Here is a 15,501-nt window from a genome sequence, read left to right on the forward strand (position 1 = left end):
GTTTGACAAGCATAGACTTAGATGAACACATCGACATTTAATATTGTTTTTTTTTTTTTTTTTATAATTATTATCATTTATCTTACGATTACGTCTTGCCATTTTATGATAATTCACAGGTTTCACATTGTATCTATACAAGATACCCCGACACATAATATATAATGCGTTCTTTTTACAGGTAAAGTTCAACTTTTACTTGTTTCTTTGGGTTATTTTGCCATTGTTGGATACTTCGTATATGTATTATCCATGATTGTGTTATGTGAACGTGTGTGATTTGGATGAATGTGGTGATTTGTAAATAAGCAAAATCAAGGTGTGTCACTCTTTAAATGTAAGGAATGACCAAAACAGATACTGTCCAATTCCTTATGTTTGTAAATCTAAATCAAGGGACAAAGCCTTAATTTTCCAAGACGAATTGGGAATTACCAAAACAGATACATAAATTCATTATTCAGTTTATATTGGGTTTTTTCATGTGTGTGTTCAAATTTATCAATGAATGCTCAGCTTTTTAAAGTTAATTAATCATTCAGTTGTCCTTACAAAAATACATGTGATAACAAAAAGATTTTAAATCTCCAAATATCCATGCATAACTGATGAATTAAGTGATGAATTTACTTTTGATAGGTATTATAACCATACCTGTATTACGCACGACTAGATGCATTTCGGGGTACGACACTTCCCCGTTTTCGTACAATCTGACTCGTAATTCCGAGAAATGTATACCGTGTCAATATCCTTGTACTAGAAGGTCGTCAGCCATATTGATGATATTGTCTCGACACAACAAGCGACCTGGTCGGATCAAACAGGTAACATAAACAATACAAAACACGCATATTTACTCTAATATCTACACATCTATTAAAGGCACTCATTTAAAGTATCTAATGTGTATTAGACAAATCGGTTTTGTTGTAAATGTTTGATTTATATGTCTTCCTTGTAAACATCGTAAGCTCGGCATGGCCTACTTTCGTTTTAGGTTAAAATAATACTGCGATGAAATTGAGCTGATTTTCATATCAATTATTGTGTAGTTGTCTTTTATTACTGTCGAGAACCTATTGCATTCTTAACTGCCTGTAACATATATGCTGAAAATACTAGTATGCGAAATACATATAATTATCATAGTTGAAGGGTGCGCATATGGTCGATATAGAAACCGAAAGCAGGAAAACAGGGATGACGAAATTCTGTACTAGTGAAATATTAAACTTGTTAAATTAATTGAACTGTTCTATAAGAAGCAATTTTTGTACTACTACTATTTATTCTTACCGCATGACCATGTACATGTTGTATAAAATAAAGTATCATACAATGAAAAGACTTCTTGGTTCTAGGTTGTTTTGAAAGATTTGAAAGGGGTTATTCGCTGGTCATTTTCAATGAGAAACAGTACTGTTAAGTATAAGATGAATTAAAATTACCTGTCTGTTTATACATTGGTAAACGTAATATAATAAGCGCACTAATCGACATTGTGTTTCCCTTGCCTCAGAGCAAGCTACGATGACCGAGTTGTTTTAATATGTGTTCAGACATGTTATCACTAGTCCTTCACCTCAGGTTATCGACCTAGCAATATGGCAGCTACATTTACCAGGTCATTGTCTTAGGTCGATGTGTTCCAGGGTTTTCTAGCTTTCCTACATATCCTAAAGCGGACAAGTCCTTTTAATAACCTTGACAAGTCGATAGCGAGTCTCCTTTGTTATTTGTTAGACTGGTTTGATATTATGTTGATACTAAAGCCATGTAAGCAGTCAAGTGTCCATATAAACGTATATGTTTAGTGATATGACAGGACATAAAATAAAAAAAAAAAAACAAAGTTATATCAGCTCTCCTGATTGATGGTTTTTATCTCTCTAAACGTAGTCCAATGAAGGTACAGGGATGGGTCGGGATCCAATTTAAAAGATTTTGATAGCCTTAACCTAATTCATTAATATGTAACGAGGGGGAACTTTAATTTGTGATTCACGGCTATAAATAGACACAGCGTATACAATGTACGTATACTCTATGTGTCGTGGATTCTCCGTAAGTTCGTGTATTGTACAGTGCATCTAGATCCCATTCAAATTTGATACAAACGACTCAATGTATAATGTTTGTCCGTATATTCGAATTAAAAATTGAAAATTGTTTCCTAAATTTTTATAACTTCAATAAGAAATTGTTGATACATGACATCACTTTTAAAGCTAATTAAACTACAAATATTAGTTTTTTATAGTATCTAAAATGGAATTTATTAAGATCATTTTTCGGAAGCTTGCAAAGCTGTAGTTACATTCAGAGTCAAACATTTTGATCAGGGTCGTGTGACCATACAATGACACTAGTATAGTCTATATTTGAAATTTGATGACAGTCATACACACAATTACTGAAATACATCGCTGCAATTTCATAAAAGGCAATATTTGAAATGGAAAAAAAATTCTTTCTAAAAAGCATTTCTATAAACTGTTAAGATAACTTGAATAATAGAATAATGGATATTACTAAAGTAAACTCTTCATTACGAATAAGTTGCCAGAGACCGGAATTTCACGGTTGATTACGGCGTGCACAAGTATTCTTAAAATTGTAAAGAGGCTTTTCAACATTTAAATTTTTCAAAAATCTATATGGAAAAAAATATTCACACTAACAACGATAGTCCTAGGCCTGTTACAGGTGATATGGGTCCGAGTTCGGGTTTATTTGACGTGTCGTACAATGTACGTAAATATCTATTATTAATTGTGACATTTCCCGTTCGATGTTTAGATTTGAGGAAACCTAGCCAGCGTTTACAGTATTTATGGCTTTACCTATAAGACTGTTGTGTATCGTACTCTCTCTGATAAGGCACTAGACAGAATACCTTCCATCTATCATTACCCCTTATTTCCATTAAACCAATTGCAGGCTAATGAATTCGAATTCACAGCATACATAAGAATAATTTGCGCTGGCCGATTCTAGTTTAATGTTCTCTACGCAGTGATAAGTACGTCATGGATTTCAAAGCAGCATTGGGGGCATAAACTTCTAGATATTAGATATACATAAACTGTTCAAACATTTCATTTATGTATTTTTTCATATCATTTCTAACAGAACAATGAGCACATTGCATAGTATCATTTATATCCGTGATAATCAATTCCTTAAACGTCAGTGTCGAGTAGATATAAATATGACAGCATTTTAACAAAAAAAAATTGACAGGAATACTCTGTTGTTATTTAACGACAAATTATCTACCAAATCTACCTCGCAGGCTGAACTGTGTTTGAACACGAATATTTAAAAGTTATAATCGATGGCTCACAATACATGTTTAGTTAAGATAACATGTAACATATTTTGTGCAGGGTAGGATATCCGCGATATTCCACTCTGGTCATATCCACCCAGGATTATGTCTTGGTAAAACTGAAGGTTCTGTGCTTGGCACCATGTAAAACAGGTAGATTTTGATATATATATCAAAGGACTAAATAACGGTATGATAGATTGTATGGCTTCCAAAATGGAAGTATATGTTAGGCATGCGTTGGTAAGTGTTTTCCTCCTGAAATGTCTACAGTTTTGCTATGTCATAGTCCAGGGGTACGACAGTTCATACTGTTACATTATCTGTGGATAGAAATCAATACATTCACCAAAACCATTTCATTGTGTAGATAACGTGGTCAATTTGTTATTTATAACTCGACAAGTATGTCAGCATTGTAAGACGACAGGTGAACTCGACCAAAATATTGTATTCAGGTTGAAATAGCTTCATTCACTAAAATTGTGTATATATATATATATGAATATAATCATGATATTATTATTAATTAATTCTAATTGAACATCTTTGTTATATATGTAGTGTGAGTGAATCCCCGTCATACCCCCGACAAAATGTCGTCCAATTACGAGGCCGTCGTGGCTATCGACTTCGGTACAACTTATTCAGGGTATGCCTTCTCCAGGACAGACGAATACAAGAAGGTAACATATCATCATATAGCGGCAACAAATATACGACAATGACAAAGATAATTGAAAACCATCATAATTGAATAGGATGTAAAAATATATAGTTGCTGTTACTTTCTAGAATAACAATTTGATATTTAACAGCATCTATTGTAATTTCTCTTAATCTAGTTTTTAAGAGTTATCTTATGCGTCGTTGTTTATCAAGATACAGTTAGTAATTTATGTTTGTCTTATTTATTGATGGCCCAAAGACGCTTGGCGGCATAATACATATCAAGAAACTGATTTTGAAATACTAAATTACAATTCCAGTATAATTTCGTTTGTAGGACCCAATGAAGATATCGGCCAACACATCATGGCCAGCCGGCACACAGCAGGACTGATGTCAATGAAGTGTCCTACCTGTATTCTGTTTGACAAGGACAAAAATTTTGTCAATTTTGGCTACGAGGCTGAGGACAAGTACTCAAACCTTTCCCTGGACAATCTTCATCATGAATACTACTTCTTCAAGCAGTTTAAAATGTCGCTGCACAAGAATACGGTACGTAATTCAGAACTATTACCTGTTTTTCCGGTGTGTGATAATTTGTTTAAAACATATGGAGAAACATGTTACATGTCAAACCTTTTTAGTACATCGCTTGCTTACAGACGCTCTATTTCCATTTTATGGAATTGGTATTACTGTGCAGAATTATTTTCAGTTAAATCAATTATGGCATTATACAGGGTGTCCCAAAAAAACATGTACCGAGTTTGACGCTTTATAAAAATGTTGTGATAGACGGAGGAACTCGATCTATTTGCCATTAAAAAGGAAGTGATCTGCTCTGTACAACGATATATACAAGAGAAAGTCATATTTCGCTAATTTTGCGATTTTATTCAGAAAATCAACAACGTTCAGTTAAAGAATGGGTGCAAGGTATGCGAACTTCTTTTCGATGACATGATGAATTCTGCCCCTGAAATTCCTCACCACCTGACAATTTTATAAATTTGCTTCCTGCAGATGGAATGCATACCAGGATGACATTTTCAAAACATTTCATTTACTAAAGTAGGGAATTTCCGACCTCATTGTAGAGTTCAATAACAGCCTGAATCTTCATGGTGCTGGACAGTTACCAAAATGTGACATCATCGATGATGTCATCGTTTCTATTATGACGTCATCACACATGATGATGATGTAATCTGTACATTTTTATCCAATTAAGTTAGATTTGGATACTCCTGCTTTCCAAATCATTTTGAATTTTGAAAAAAAAAATAGAATCGCAAACGTTATAACATGTCACCCTGTATTCTGGCATCTGGTACATTTAAATTTATAACATTTGTCAACATGTGTTGATTCATTTGATTACTTAACTGAGTATTCTTTGAACAGCTTGCATCAAAATACGAACCATATTGCCTACATTTCGATGTGATTAGATTAACAGATGCTAGACGATTAAAGATTTTTATTTTAAATAACGACAATAATTTGATCGACAGGATCTGAACAGAGATACAGTTATAGAAGATGAGAGTGGTAAATCTATGAAAGCCAAAATGGTGTTTGCCGCCGGCATAGAGTACCTGAAAAAACATGCCGAGGGTTTGTTGAATACCAGAGGTATGGACTTCAACGAGTGGGAGATCAGATGGGTACTTACGGTACCTGCCATTTGGTCGGATGCGGCCAAACAATTTATGCGAGAATCTGCTCAAAGGGTATGGATATTATACGTTTCATATCATATTTTTTTCTAAAACTTGTTTAGCAATAAATGTTTAGCAATAAATCTTAAAACGTCTGTTTGGAGTTTGCCTTTAATGGAAGTCCGACATTGGTTTGTAGAGTAAAATATTCATTAACAAAAATAATTTACATAAAGATAACGCGCGTTTTAATACTATGAGACATTTTGATATGATTTTTATATTCACGTAATATCTGTATGAAGAGGCATGAGGTCAATGCACACACTGCCACAACTACGTTTAAACAAAACGTCTTTTAGCTTTATTAAAATAAAACAGTATTGCATTTTTAGGTCACCTGAGACGAAGTCTCAAGTGACCTATTCTAATCGCCTTTTGTCCGTCGCCGTGCGTCGTCCGTCGTCCGTCGTATGTCCGTAAACAATTTACATTTTCGACTTCTTCTCCAAAACTGCTGAAGCAATATCAATGAAATTTTGCACAAACCTTCTAAGGCATAAGGCCAATCAAAATTGTGAATTATGTGGTCTCCAACCCCCAGGGGGCTGTGGGAGGGGCCAAAAGGGATAAAATTGAGTAAAATTTCAAAAATCTTCTTCTCTACTCACAGATGTGGTAGAATAAAAAATACTCTTCATAGATAGAAAGGTCTTAAGGTCCTTTACAAAAATTGAATTATATGACCCTGGGGTCTCTAATTTCCCCCTGGGGAGGGGGTTAAGTTTACTATAGTTTATATTGGGAAAACACATTTTTGCGCATTATTTGGTCATTTGTAATAGGAAATGAGTCAATTGTTGTCAGAATTATCAGTTTGAGATGGCCATTTAATCCTATTAACAAATTTTCTATGACTGACCCCCAGGGGCCTTCGGGCGGGGTCAAAAGGGGTCAAATAGGCTGAAACTTCAAAAATCTTCTTCTGAAATTCTGGAAATGATAGAATCAAATACTTTTCATAAATAGAAAGGTCTTAAGGTCCTTTACAAAAATTGTGAATTATATGACCCTGGGGTCTCACGTTTCCCCCCAGGGAGGGGGTCAAGTTTACTATAGTTTATATAGGGAAAACACATTTATGAGCATGTTTTGCTCAATTTTCATTGGAAACGAGTCAAACTTAGTTAGAATTATTAGCCTAAGATAGCATTTTAATATCATATCCACATTGGTCCTGGCCGACCCCCTGGGGGCAGAGGGGCGGGGCTAAAAAAGGGTCAAATAGGCTAAAACTTCAAAAATCTTCTTCTGAAATTCTGGAAATGGTAGAATCAAATACTTTTCATAAATAGAAAGGTCTTAAGGTCCTTTACAAAAATTGTGAATTGTATGACCCTGGCGTCTCACGTTCACGTTTCCCCCTTGGGAGGGGGTCAAGTTAACTATAGTTTATATAGGGAAAACACATTTATGAGCATTTTTTGCTCAATTTTCATTGGAAACGAGTCAAATTTGGTTAGAATTATAGGCCTGAGATAGCATTTTAATATCATATCCATATTGGTCCAGGTCGACCCCCTGGGGGCAGAGGTGCGGGGCCAAAAAAGGTCAAATAGGCTAAAACTTCAAAAATATTCTTTTAAAATTCTGGAAATGGTGTAATCAAATACACTTTATAGATGAAAAGGTCTTAAAGTTTGTTTATAGAAATTGTAAATTATATGACCCTGGGGTCTCCTGTTTCCCCTTGGGGAGGGGGTCAAGTTTACTATAGTTTATATAGGAAAAACACATTAATGAGCTTTTTTTGCTCAATTTTCGTAGGAAATGAGTCAAACTTGGTTAGAATTATTAGCCTGAGATAGCATTTTATTATCATATCCACATTGGTCCTGGCCGACCCCCTGGGGGCAGAGGGGCAGGGCTAAAAAAGGGTCAAATAGGCTAAAACTTCAAAAATCTTCTTAACTTCTGGATATAGTAGAATCAAATAATTATAGATGGAAAGGTCTTAAGGTGTTTTATAAAAATTGTGAATTATATGACCTTGGGGTCTCACGTTACCCCCTGGGGAGGGGTCAAGTTTACTTTAGTTTATAAAGGAAAAACATATTTGTGAACATTATTTGCCCAATTTTCGTAGGAAATTAGTCAAACTTGATTAGAATTATTAGCCTAAGATATAGCATTTTAACATCCATATCCGTCCTCGATGACCCCCTGGGGGACCAGAGGGGCAGGATCAAACAGGGTCAAAATGATTAAAATTTCAAAAAAATACCTCTTAGTTCACAGATTTGATGGAAACAAATACTCTTCATAGTCTAAAGAGTCAAATTTATAAATCACTGACCAAGTTCAAGGCCCAGCATATAGTGTATATATGTCTTTAATTTGTTTCATTATTTGTTTCATTATATATTCTAACTCAGGTGACCGTTAAGGCCCATGGGCCTCTTGTTATTTTATCAAATCCAGGCGGAAATTATGAACGACCAGTTGCTGATCGCACTAGAACCAGAGGCCGCATCAATTTGCTGCCGTTACCTACCAGACAGCAAGGGCTCTGATATTTTCATGCCTGGCTCCAAATACATGGTCCTCGACCTTGGCGGTAAGTAGCCGTTGTAATTATATTTACAATACCGAGTGAAATATATTCAGTTTTCACAAAGAGAATCACTACAGGTTAATTCGACCTTTTTCTTACAAACAAAATATGTCTTTGAATTAGTTACGTATATACACCAGACGTCACTATTACCTAGTTAGTAAGGCGTCTGAACTTGCGCTCAAACTTATAAGTCACCAGTTTGGAACCAGTGTCGGGAGAATTCCTGGTATTGAACGATTTCTCTGAAGCATCTTACTTCTAGCTACCTCTTACATCTGATTCATGGAAATGCTTTCAAATCGTAAATGTAGTCAAACCTGACTCAGCGACCACCTCTGTTTAAAGACCACCTGTTTGATAAGACCACTTTTGGCATTCCAGATGTTTATAAACTTCAACACGATTTGAAGGTGTATGAAGCTCACTTGCTATTAAACTACTTTTGTCCCTTCGGCGGTCGTTTTAAACAGGTCTGACTGTATTTTAAATTTCAATATTGATACAAACTTTTTGACCTGAAACTGAATTCAGTTATGGAAAATTGTATGTCTATCTCATAGATATGTAATTGAATAATATTGCATTATATAACGTTGATAAGAAACCGTTAGAAATGTTCTAGTAAAATTAAATAAGATTTTAGCGTTTCCATAGATGGAGCAATAAGGTTTTTATTCCTTATCAAAATGTGCTAAAATATGGCAACCTGTTATCATTAGGTGGTACAGCAGATATCAATGTACATCAGGTGGCGGACGATGGGAGTTTGCAAGAGCTGCACAAAGCATCTGGTGGAGCCTGGGGAGGAACAAAGGTCGATGCCTCATTCATCCGTCTTCTCAGTGCTATTATTGGAGATTACGTAATGGATGTTTTTCGTAGAAAGCATCCCGCTGACTACATAGATCTGCTTCGTGAGTTTGAAGTAAAAAAGAGAAACGTCAAGGAGAAGATGGACACTAGCGTCAATTTCAAGCTTCCAATCGCTCTAACACAATTATTTGAAGAGACGAAGAAGAAAACATTTCGCAAAGCTCTTGAAGAATCGACTTATAGCACCGACGTCACGATCGCAGCAGACAAGATCAGGATCAAGCCAAATCTCATACAGGGGATGTTTCGAGACCCTTTAGTTCATCTCGAGGACCATATTCGTTGCATACTTGCCAAGCCACAAGTCAGGGGGACGTCTACCTTCCTTCTTGTCGGGGGTTTCTCGGAATCGCCGATCGTACAAGAAACAATTAAAAGAAAATTTCCACGGGTGAAGGTCATCATACCAGCTGATTGTGGACTTGCCGTCCTGAAAGGCGCAGTGATTTTCGGTCATGAGCCTAAGACAATCAGTGCTCGTGTTGCTAAATTAACATACGGTATTGCAATAAGCAAACCCTTCATAGACGGTCACCACCCACCCTCAAAAAAGAAAGTCACACAAAACGGTGCCATCTGTACAGATGTTTTCCACAAGTATTTCGAGTGTGGGGAATCCATTGATGTTGAAGACGCGCAAACTTTGTCTTTTTGCGCAGCAAAAGGGTGTTCGACCAATCGCGTTCGCGTTTACAGTTCCACTGCGGCTGACCCGATGTTTGTGACAGACGACGGCTGTAGTTTGTTGGGGGAGGTTATTCTCACCCGGGAGGCAAACGACTTGAATTCATCTCAAAAAATTGATGTCAGTCTTACTTTTGGAGGAACCGAATGTTCGGTTGTGGTTAATAATAATGAGTCAGGTGAAACATTCCGGTCCAAATTTGATTTCCTCAACAGCTAGAACGAAACATTGGATTTACAACTGTCCAGTAAAACTATTGTATAAGCATCCAACAAGAATTAATCTGTAGATATAAGTTGAAGAGACATGTTTCTTTTATCATATTACTGTCATATTTTACTGTATATAATGTGGTAAATTGTATTTCATGGTAAGATAAATGTTTATTTATTTAATTGTAACGTTACAAGAAATTTACAATGTCATTTTCATGATTTGACAACGCCTGTTTGTCCCGTAGGTAGGCGAAATGTCCCCATATTCATTATCTTACATACGTATTCAAACGTTGTTCTTTTTAAATGTGTTTTGTTATAGATACTTAATGCAATGATAATGAAATACCGTTTAGGTTAGGTTTGATACTAGAAACTTAATAATTTTGCTTGTATTTTCTAGTTCATTCGATATTTATGTTTATGAGGAGTGTTTTTTATCAATGAAAGTGCATAGTATAATTTTCAACTGTTTTGTACAACTACCTGTTTAAAATGGAAAAGTCTTTACAAAAATCAAATTATTGTGTTATGTCTTGTCGCAATCCGATGATGATTTGAAATTGTGCTACATAAATGACTCGGATTTTACCTATATTTCTATTATATAGCTGATTTCTTTTTTAATTGACGGGTATATATTAATTTGATTTAAATTGTTAATATCTTGTAGAAAGTTTATTATCTGATACGTGTAGCATTTGGTGAAATGCTGCATCGACATAGCGCTAAGATAAGTTGTGCTGCAACAGGAAACTGAGAATCAATATTTTGCCATTTAAAAAAAAACGATTACGCAGAAAACTTTTGAAACCTTTTTAAAATCATTTTCGGCAGGTTGAAAAGTATGATAATGATGGAAAAATATCTATCATCCATCGCCGATTTAACTTTCGAAGACACGAATTTGATACATGTTTGTACTTTTGGTGTCTATTGCGATAAATTGCGACATTGATATACAGATATTTCAACGGAACAGCTCCTTGGGTTATTCGAAGTACACGACTTGATATACAATATAATAATTGCATTGATGTTAAGAAAGTAAATAGTACCGTTACTGAGGTGTTCTATCATAGCAACTTCCATTGGTTGTGTCAAAGAAAAGTAAGTATATACTGATGCATTACAACTCGCAATGACATTGATATGTGTATTTATATTCATTATTGTGTTGTTTTGTTTCCTTCCATTTTAATGCCATTGGAGCAAGAGTTAGTTTTTTGGGATATACACTGACCATACGATTACTGTAACTTTATGTTGGCATATGCTCTATTTCGCTTCTTCTTTATTTGTGGGACTAGTATCTCCATGATGACCTAGTCAAATAGTTTGTGCGGGACTAGTATCTCCCAGTGGTGACATGGTCACATAGTTTGTGCGAGATTAGTATTTCCAGTGATGACATTGTCCAATAGTTTCGGCGGGACTTGTATCTCCAGTGGTGACATTGTCACATAGTTTGTGCGGGACTAGTATTTCCATTGGTGACATGGTCACATAGTTTGTGCGGGACTAGTATTTCCATTGGTGACATGGTCACATTGTTTGTGCGGGACTAATATCTCCAGTGGTTAAGGAACGTAACTAATTGTAATATTCCCGCTGAAATGACGTTAGCGCGGAATATCATCTTTTGACGTCATTCCAATACCAATAGAAACATTATTCCTGCACAGAAGTTATGGATAATCACGTATTACATGAAATATTCCCATTGCATATAAGATAGTGTTTATGTATAGTGTGGTTTTGTTTATAATTATGTATTAATGGTTTGTTATTATGTTGTTGTCACGTGAAACCGAATCCGCATGTTAGTGAATTTACCGAGACGATATGTTAACTTTTACACTGGTCATGATATAAACACATACTCATACAATAGCGGTAATCGAAGAGATCTGATAATCATGTTATTTTTTTCATTTTAGTATTACTAGTTATTTTATTTCTCCCTTTTTTGTTGTATACATCAAACTTTTGAATAATATATCAAAATGTACTATATATAATAAACGTGCGTTTTTCCGTGATTCTAATATTTGTAGAAATTGAAATACGCATTGAATTGGAAGCATGTTAAGTGGATAGACCATGACAGGCTTATTAAGTAATTACGTCATCCCACCAGAGAAAGTTGCAACGGCAAGACCGTGTATGTAATGCCATTATCATGTTTGTTTGACTAATGTATGTTGTGATTTATATCAATGACTTTTGTATTTTCAATAAACTAATAAAAAGGAAACCTGATCTATTCGTGGGAGTTAATGTTAAACTTAAAATAAATAATTGTTTTTCAACGTAAATCACCCTGTCAAAGTTAAATTGCTGAGTGAATTTACGAACTGAATTTTGGTCCTATGCTTGTTGCAAATTTTGCTGAATATCTTTTTAACTAATATACTAAATGGGAAGATATTCAGTACAATTTGCAGTAAGAATGGGACCAGCATGCGGGTCGCAAACTCACTCTCACAATTGTTACTTTGATAGGGTAATTTAAAATAATGGACAATGTGTTGTTAAGTGTTGTGCAGTAGTTCCTCGTAGCATTTAATCACCAATACGATGATCATTCATATCATTTAAGAACACTACCGTCTTGAAACTAAAAATGGCGTGTTGGAGGAAAGTATGTCGTTCGTACTAAGTATGCAGATAAGGCGTTTTCATCAAAGAAGTCCTCCGAAGTTCTGGTAGATGATGAGTACAGCCGGCCCTTCAACAACTCCAGAAGGAGGAAACGCACCATTTAATGAAACAGTTAGTATCACTTTACTAATTCGAATGGTCGATGTCAATTTTCTTGGTAATCATCATTATTAATTATATCTTAATTCAAATCATGACAATAGACCAGAAAGAAGAAGCCGGTATTCAATACCGACCGGTAAATTAATTAACATCATCAGATGCATTTAACTTTCGGTTTTAAAACAAGTCCATCTCTTTGTTCTTCAATCATAAATGTTGTTAAATGGTATAAAAATATATCAAATGACGAAGGATAAATGTTTGCATCACAAAATAAAATTAAAATTACATGTATGTGAAGCTATTGCATTTCAAAGTTTTAAAAACGTAAGTTAAAAAACAATCTTTTAGCTACCATTTTCAATGCATATCTTTCATTTTAAATATTTACAGAGAACTGGTGTTGAATTTCTTTTTTGCATCCTAGAATAGTTTAGAACTAATTCTTATCAAATGAAAAAATCAGTAAATAATAAAATACTGATACCCTATCAAAGTAAAACATTGTAGGGATATCACTATATATAGCCAATATTTCCTAACCTGAAATTGACCTGAAATTGACCAGAATTTCTGGTTAAAATTTTGACCTGAAATTGACCTGAAAGGAGCAGAACAGTCAATTTCAGGTTAAAAAACTAACCTGAATTTCACCTGAAATTGACTTGAATTTCACATTAAAATTTGCTGAGGTCAAATTCTGGTCAATTTCTGGTCAAATTCATGTGAAATTCTGGTCAATTTCAGGTTAGTTATTTAACCTGAAATTGACCTCAAATTATATTCTGGTCAATTTCATGTGAAATTATGGTCAATTTCAGGTTAGACTTTTAACCTGAAATTGACCTCAATTTTCTCAGGTCATTTTCAGGTGAAATTCTGGTTAAATTCATATGAAATTCTGGTCAATTTCAGGTTTGATTTTTAACCTGAAATTGACTTTTCTGCTCCTTTCAGGTCAATTTGACCAGAAAAAATCTTGACCTGAAATTGACCTGAAATTCAGGTCAATTTCTGGTCAAGATTTTTTCTGGTCATTTTCAGGTCAATTTTACTGTCTATGTCATTTCCAGGTAAATGGTTCACTTGCATCAGGGTATTGTTAGAATTTGTAGCCATTTCTGAGCATATCAGGTGTTGCAATCACGCTGCTGAGGAATGTTTGGTGAGTTTGGTCATTTGTATCTTATGTTGTAGGAAACAGATTTTTACAGGTGAAGAATATTAATCAAAATGTGACCATTGAATTGTTTTTTCCTTGACATTTTCAACTTTACTGACCATAAGGAATGAGTGTGACCACCCAAAAGTAGCAGAGGCGGCTTAACTACTTCTAAACCATGAACTTCGTGGATATAAAGGACCGCATCCAGTTCATAGCAAGGAGCTTATGGCCCTAAACATTCCAAATGATCAGATCACGAGGCTACTAGGTTGCAGCATCCGCACATGTTTATAACCTCCTTCGACACGTACAGTCGGGTAATGCTACCATCAGGAGACAACCTAGCGAAGTCTTATGAGAAATTACAGAATATAAATCAATTGTCTGACAAAGAAGTCACATTTTAACAAGTATTCTTCACCATAGCATATTGTTTAAGTTTTATATACATGTACATGTAGATATACGTACATGTTGTAAATACATTTATCTATTAAAAGAAGAAATGATAATCACAGATTGTTTTGTCACTTCATGATAGCTTTAAACGATTCACATTCAAAGAGGTTCACCTTCTTCAACTCTTTTTTTTCTAGGAACTTCGACTTTAGTGGGTCGATTTTTTTCGTAGAGGATCTGTTACACAGCCTAGAACTCTCCTACCCTCCCTCCCCTCCCCATCCCCATCCCTAGGGAAACAATGACAAAGTCTGTTTTCTGCTTTATGTTATTTATCTTCCAAAAGTCCTTTACTTGATCTTCTTGCCACTGCAATCCCTGAAATGTAAAAGAGAAACATTTACATTTCAACTGCACATGATCTACAAGTTATTTAGCTGAATCTACAGACATAAAGTCAAAACTCAAAATAAAACTGCATGTAATATACTGGAAATGGCATACTGTGTTAACACTTTCATTATAAGTCGGAATCATATTGTACACTGTTCTGGAAATAAAGAACACTTTGTCATCAAATGCGTTGGTTTTTTCCCTCTAAAATAGTCATAGTAAGATAAAAAAATGTTCAAGTTTCTCTTAACATTTTTTGGGTTATATATACAGTAAATCAGATGACTCAGCATTACCAGTGTTTAATTAAATTAGATTATAAAAGTTTCAGGAAAAATCATATATACATGTAGCATCTGACATGTTTACTGTATATAGAATTCTACATAATTCTTTCATAAAATAAGTTATTGCAAAAGCTTAAGGATGTCATATGGAATTGTTATTATGAAATAAAGTCAGTCCCTTATTTTCCACGTATGGTTCTTCATAAAGATATTGTGTGCGTGTTATATTTGATACTTTATTAGAAACCATTTAATGTATCGTTGTAACTGCAATAAGGTAATATTAGTCAGTCATGTCATGATGTGCTTCATGTCCAAATATATATACATGTATTAGCAACCTGCATAGCTAGAGATACCAACAGGCATGCATTTACACTACAATTATAATTATTAAATATCCCCAAAAAACACGGATTTCATCACAAATATCA

At 34.7% G+C, this 15,501-nt stretch overlaps 1 protein-coding gene across 1 annotated transcript; it reads left to right on the forward strand.

Annotated features, from left to right (window-relative positions):
- The first annotated feature begins 711 nt into the window (after positions 1–711).
- On the forward strand, positions 712–12,319 carry LOC138327797 (heat shock 70 kDa protein 12B-like). The gene is given in 7 exon segments (XM_069274181.1): positions 712–827; positions 3,899–4,020; positions 4,341–4,382; positions 4,385–4,558; positions 5,521–5,739; positions 8,149–8,284; positions 9,004–12,319. Coding segments are annotated over 6 exon segments (1,719 nt in total). The 5' UTR covers positions 712–827; positions 3,899–3,930; the 3' UTR covers positions 10,062–12,319.
- Positions 12,320–15,501: the final 3,182 nt, after the last annotated feature.

This window comes from Argopecten irradians, chromosome 7 (assembly GCF_041381155.1).
Source record: "Argopecten irradians isolate NY chromosome 7, Ai_NY, whole genome shotgun sequence".
NCBI lineage: Eukaryota > Metazoa > Mollusca > Bivalvia > Pectinida > Pectinidae > Argopecten > Argopecten irradians.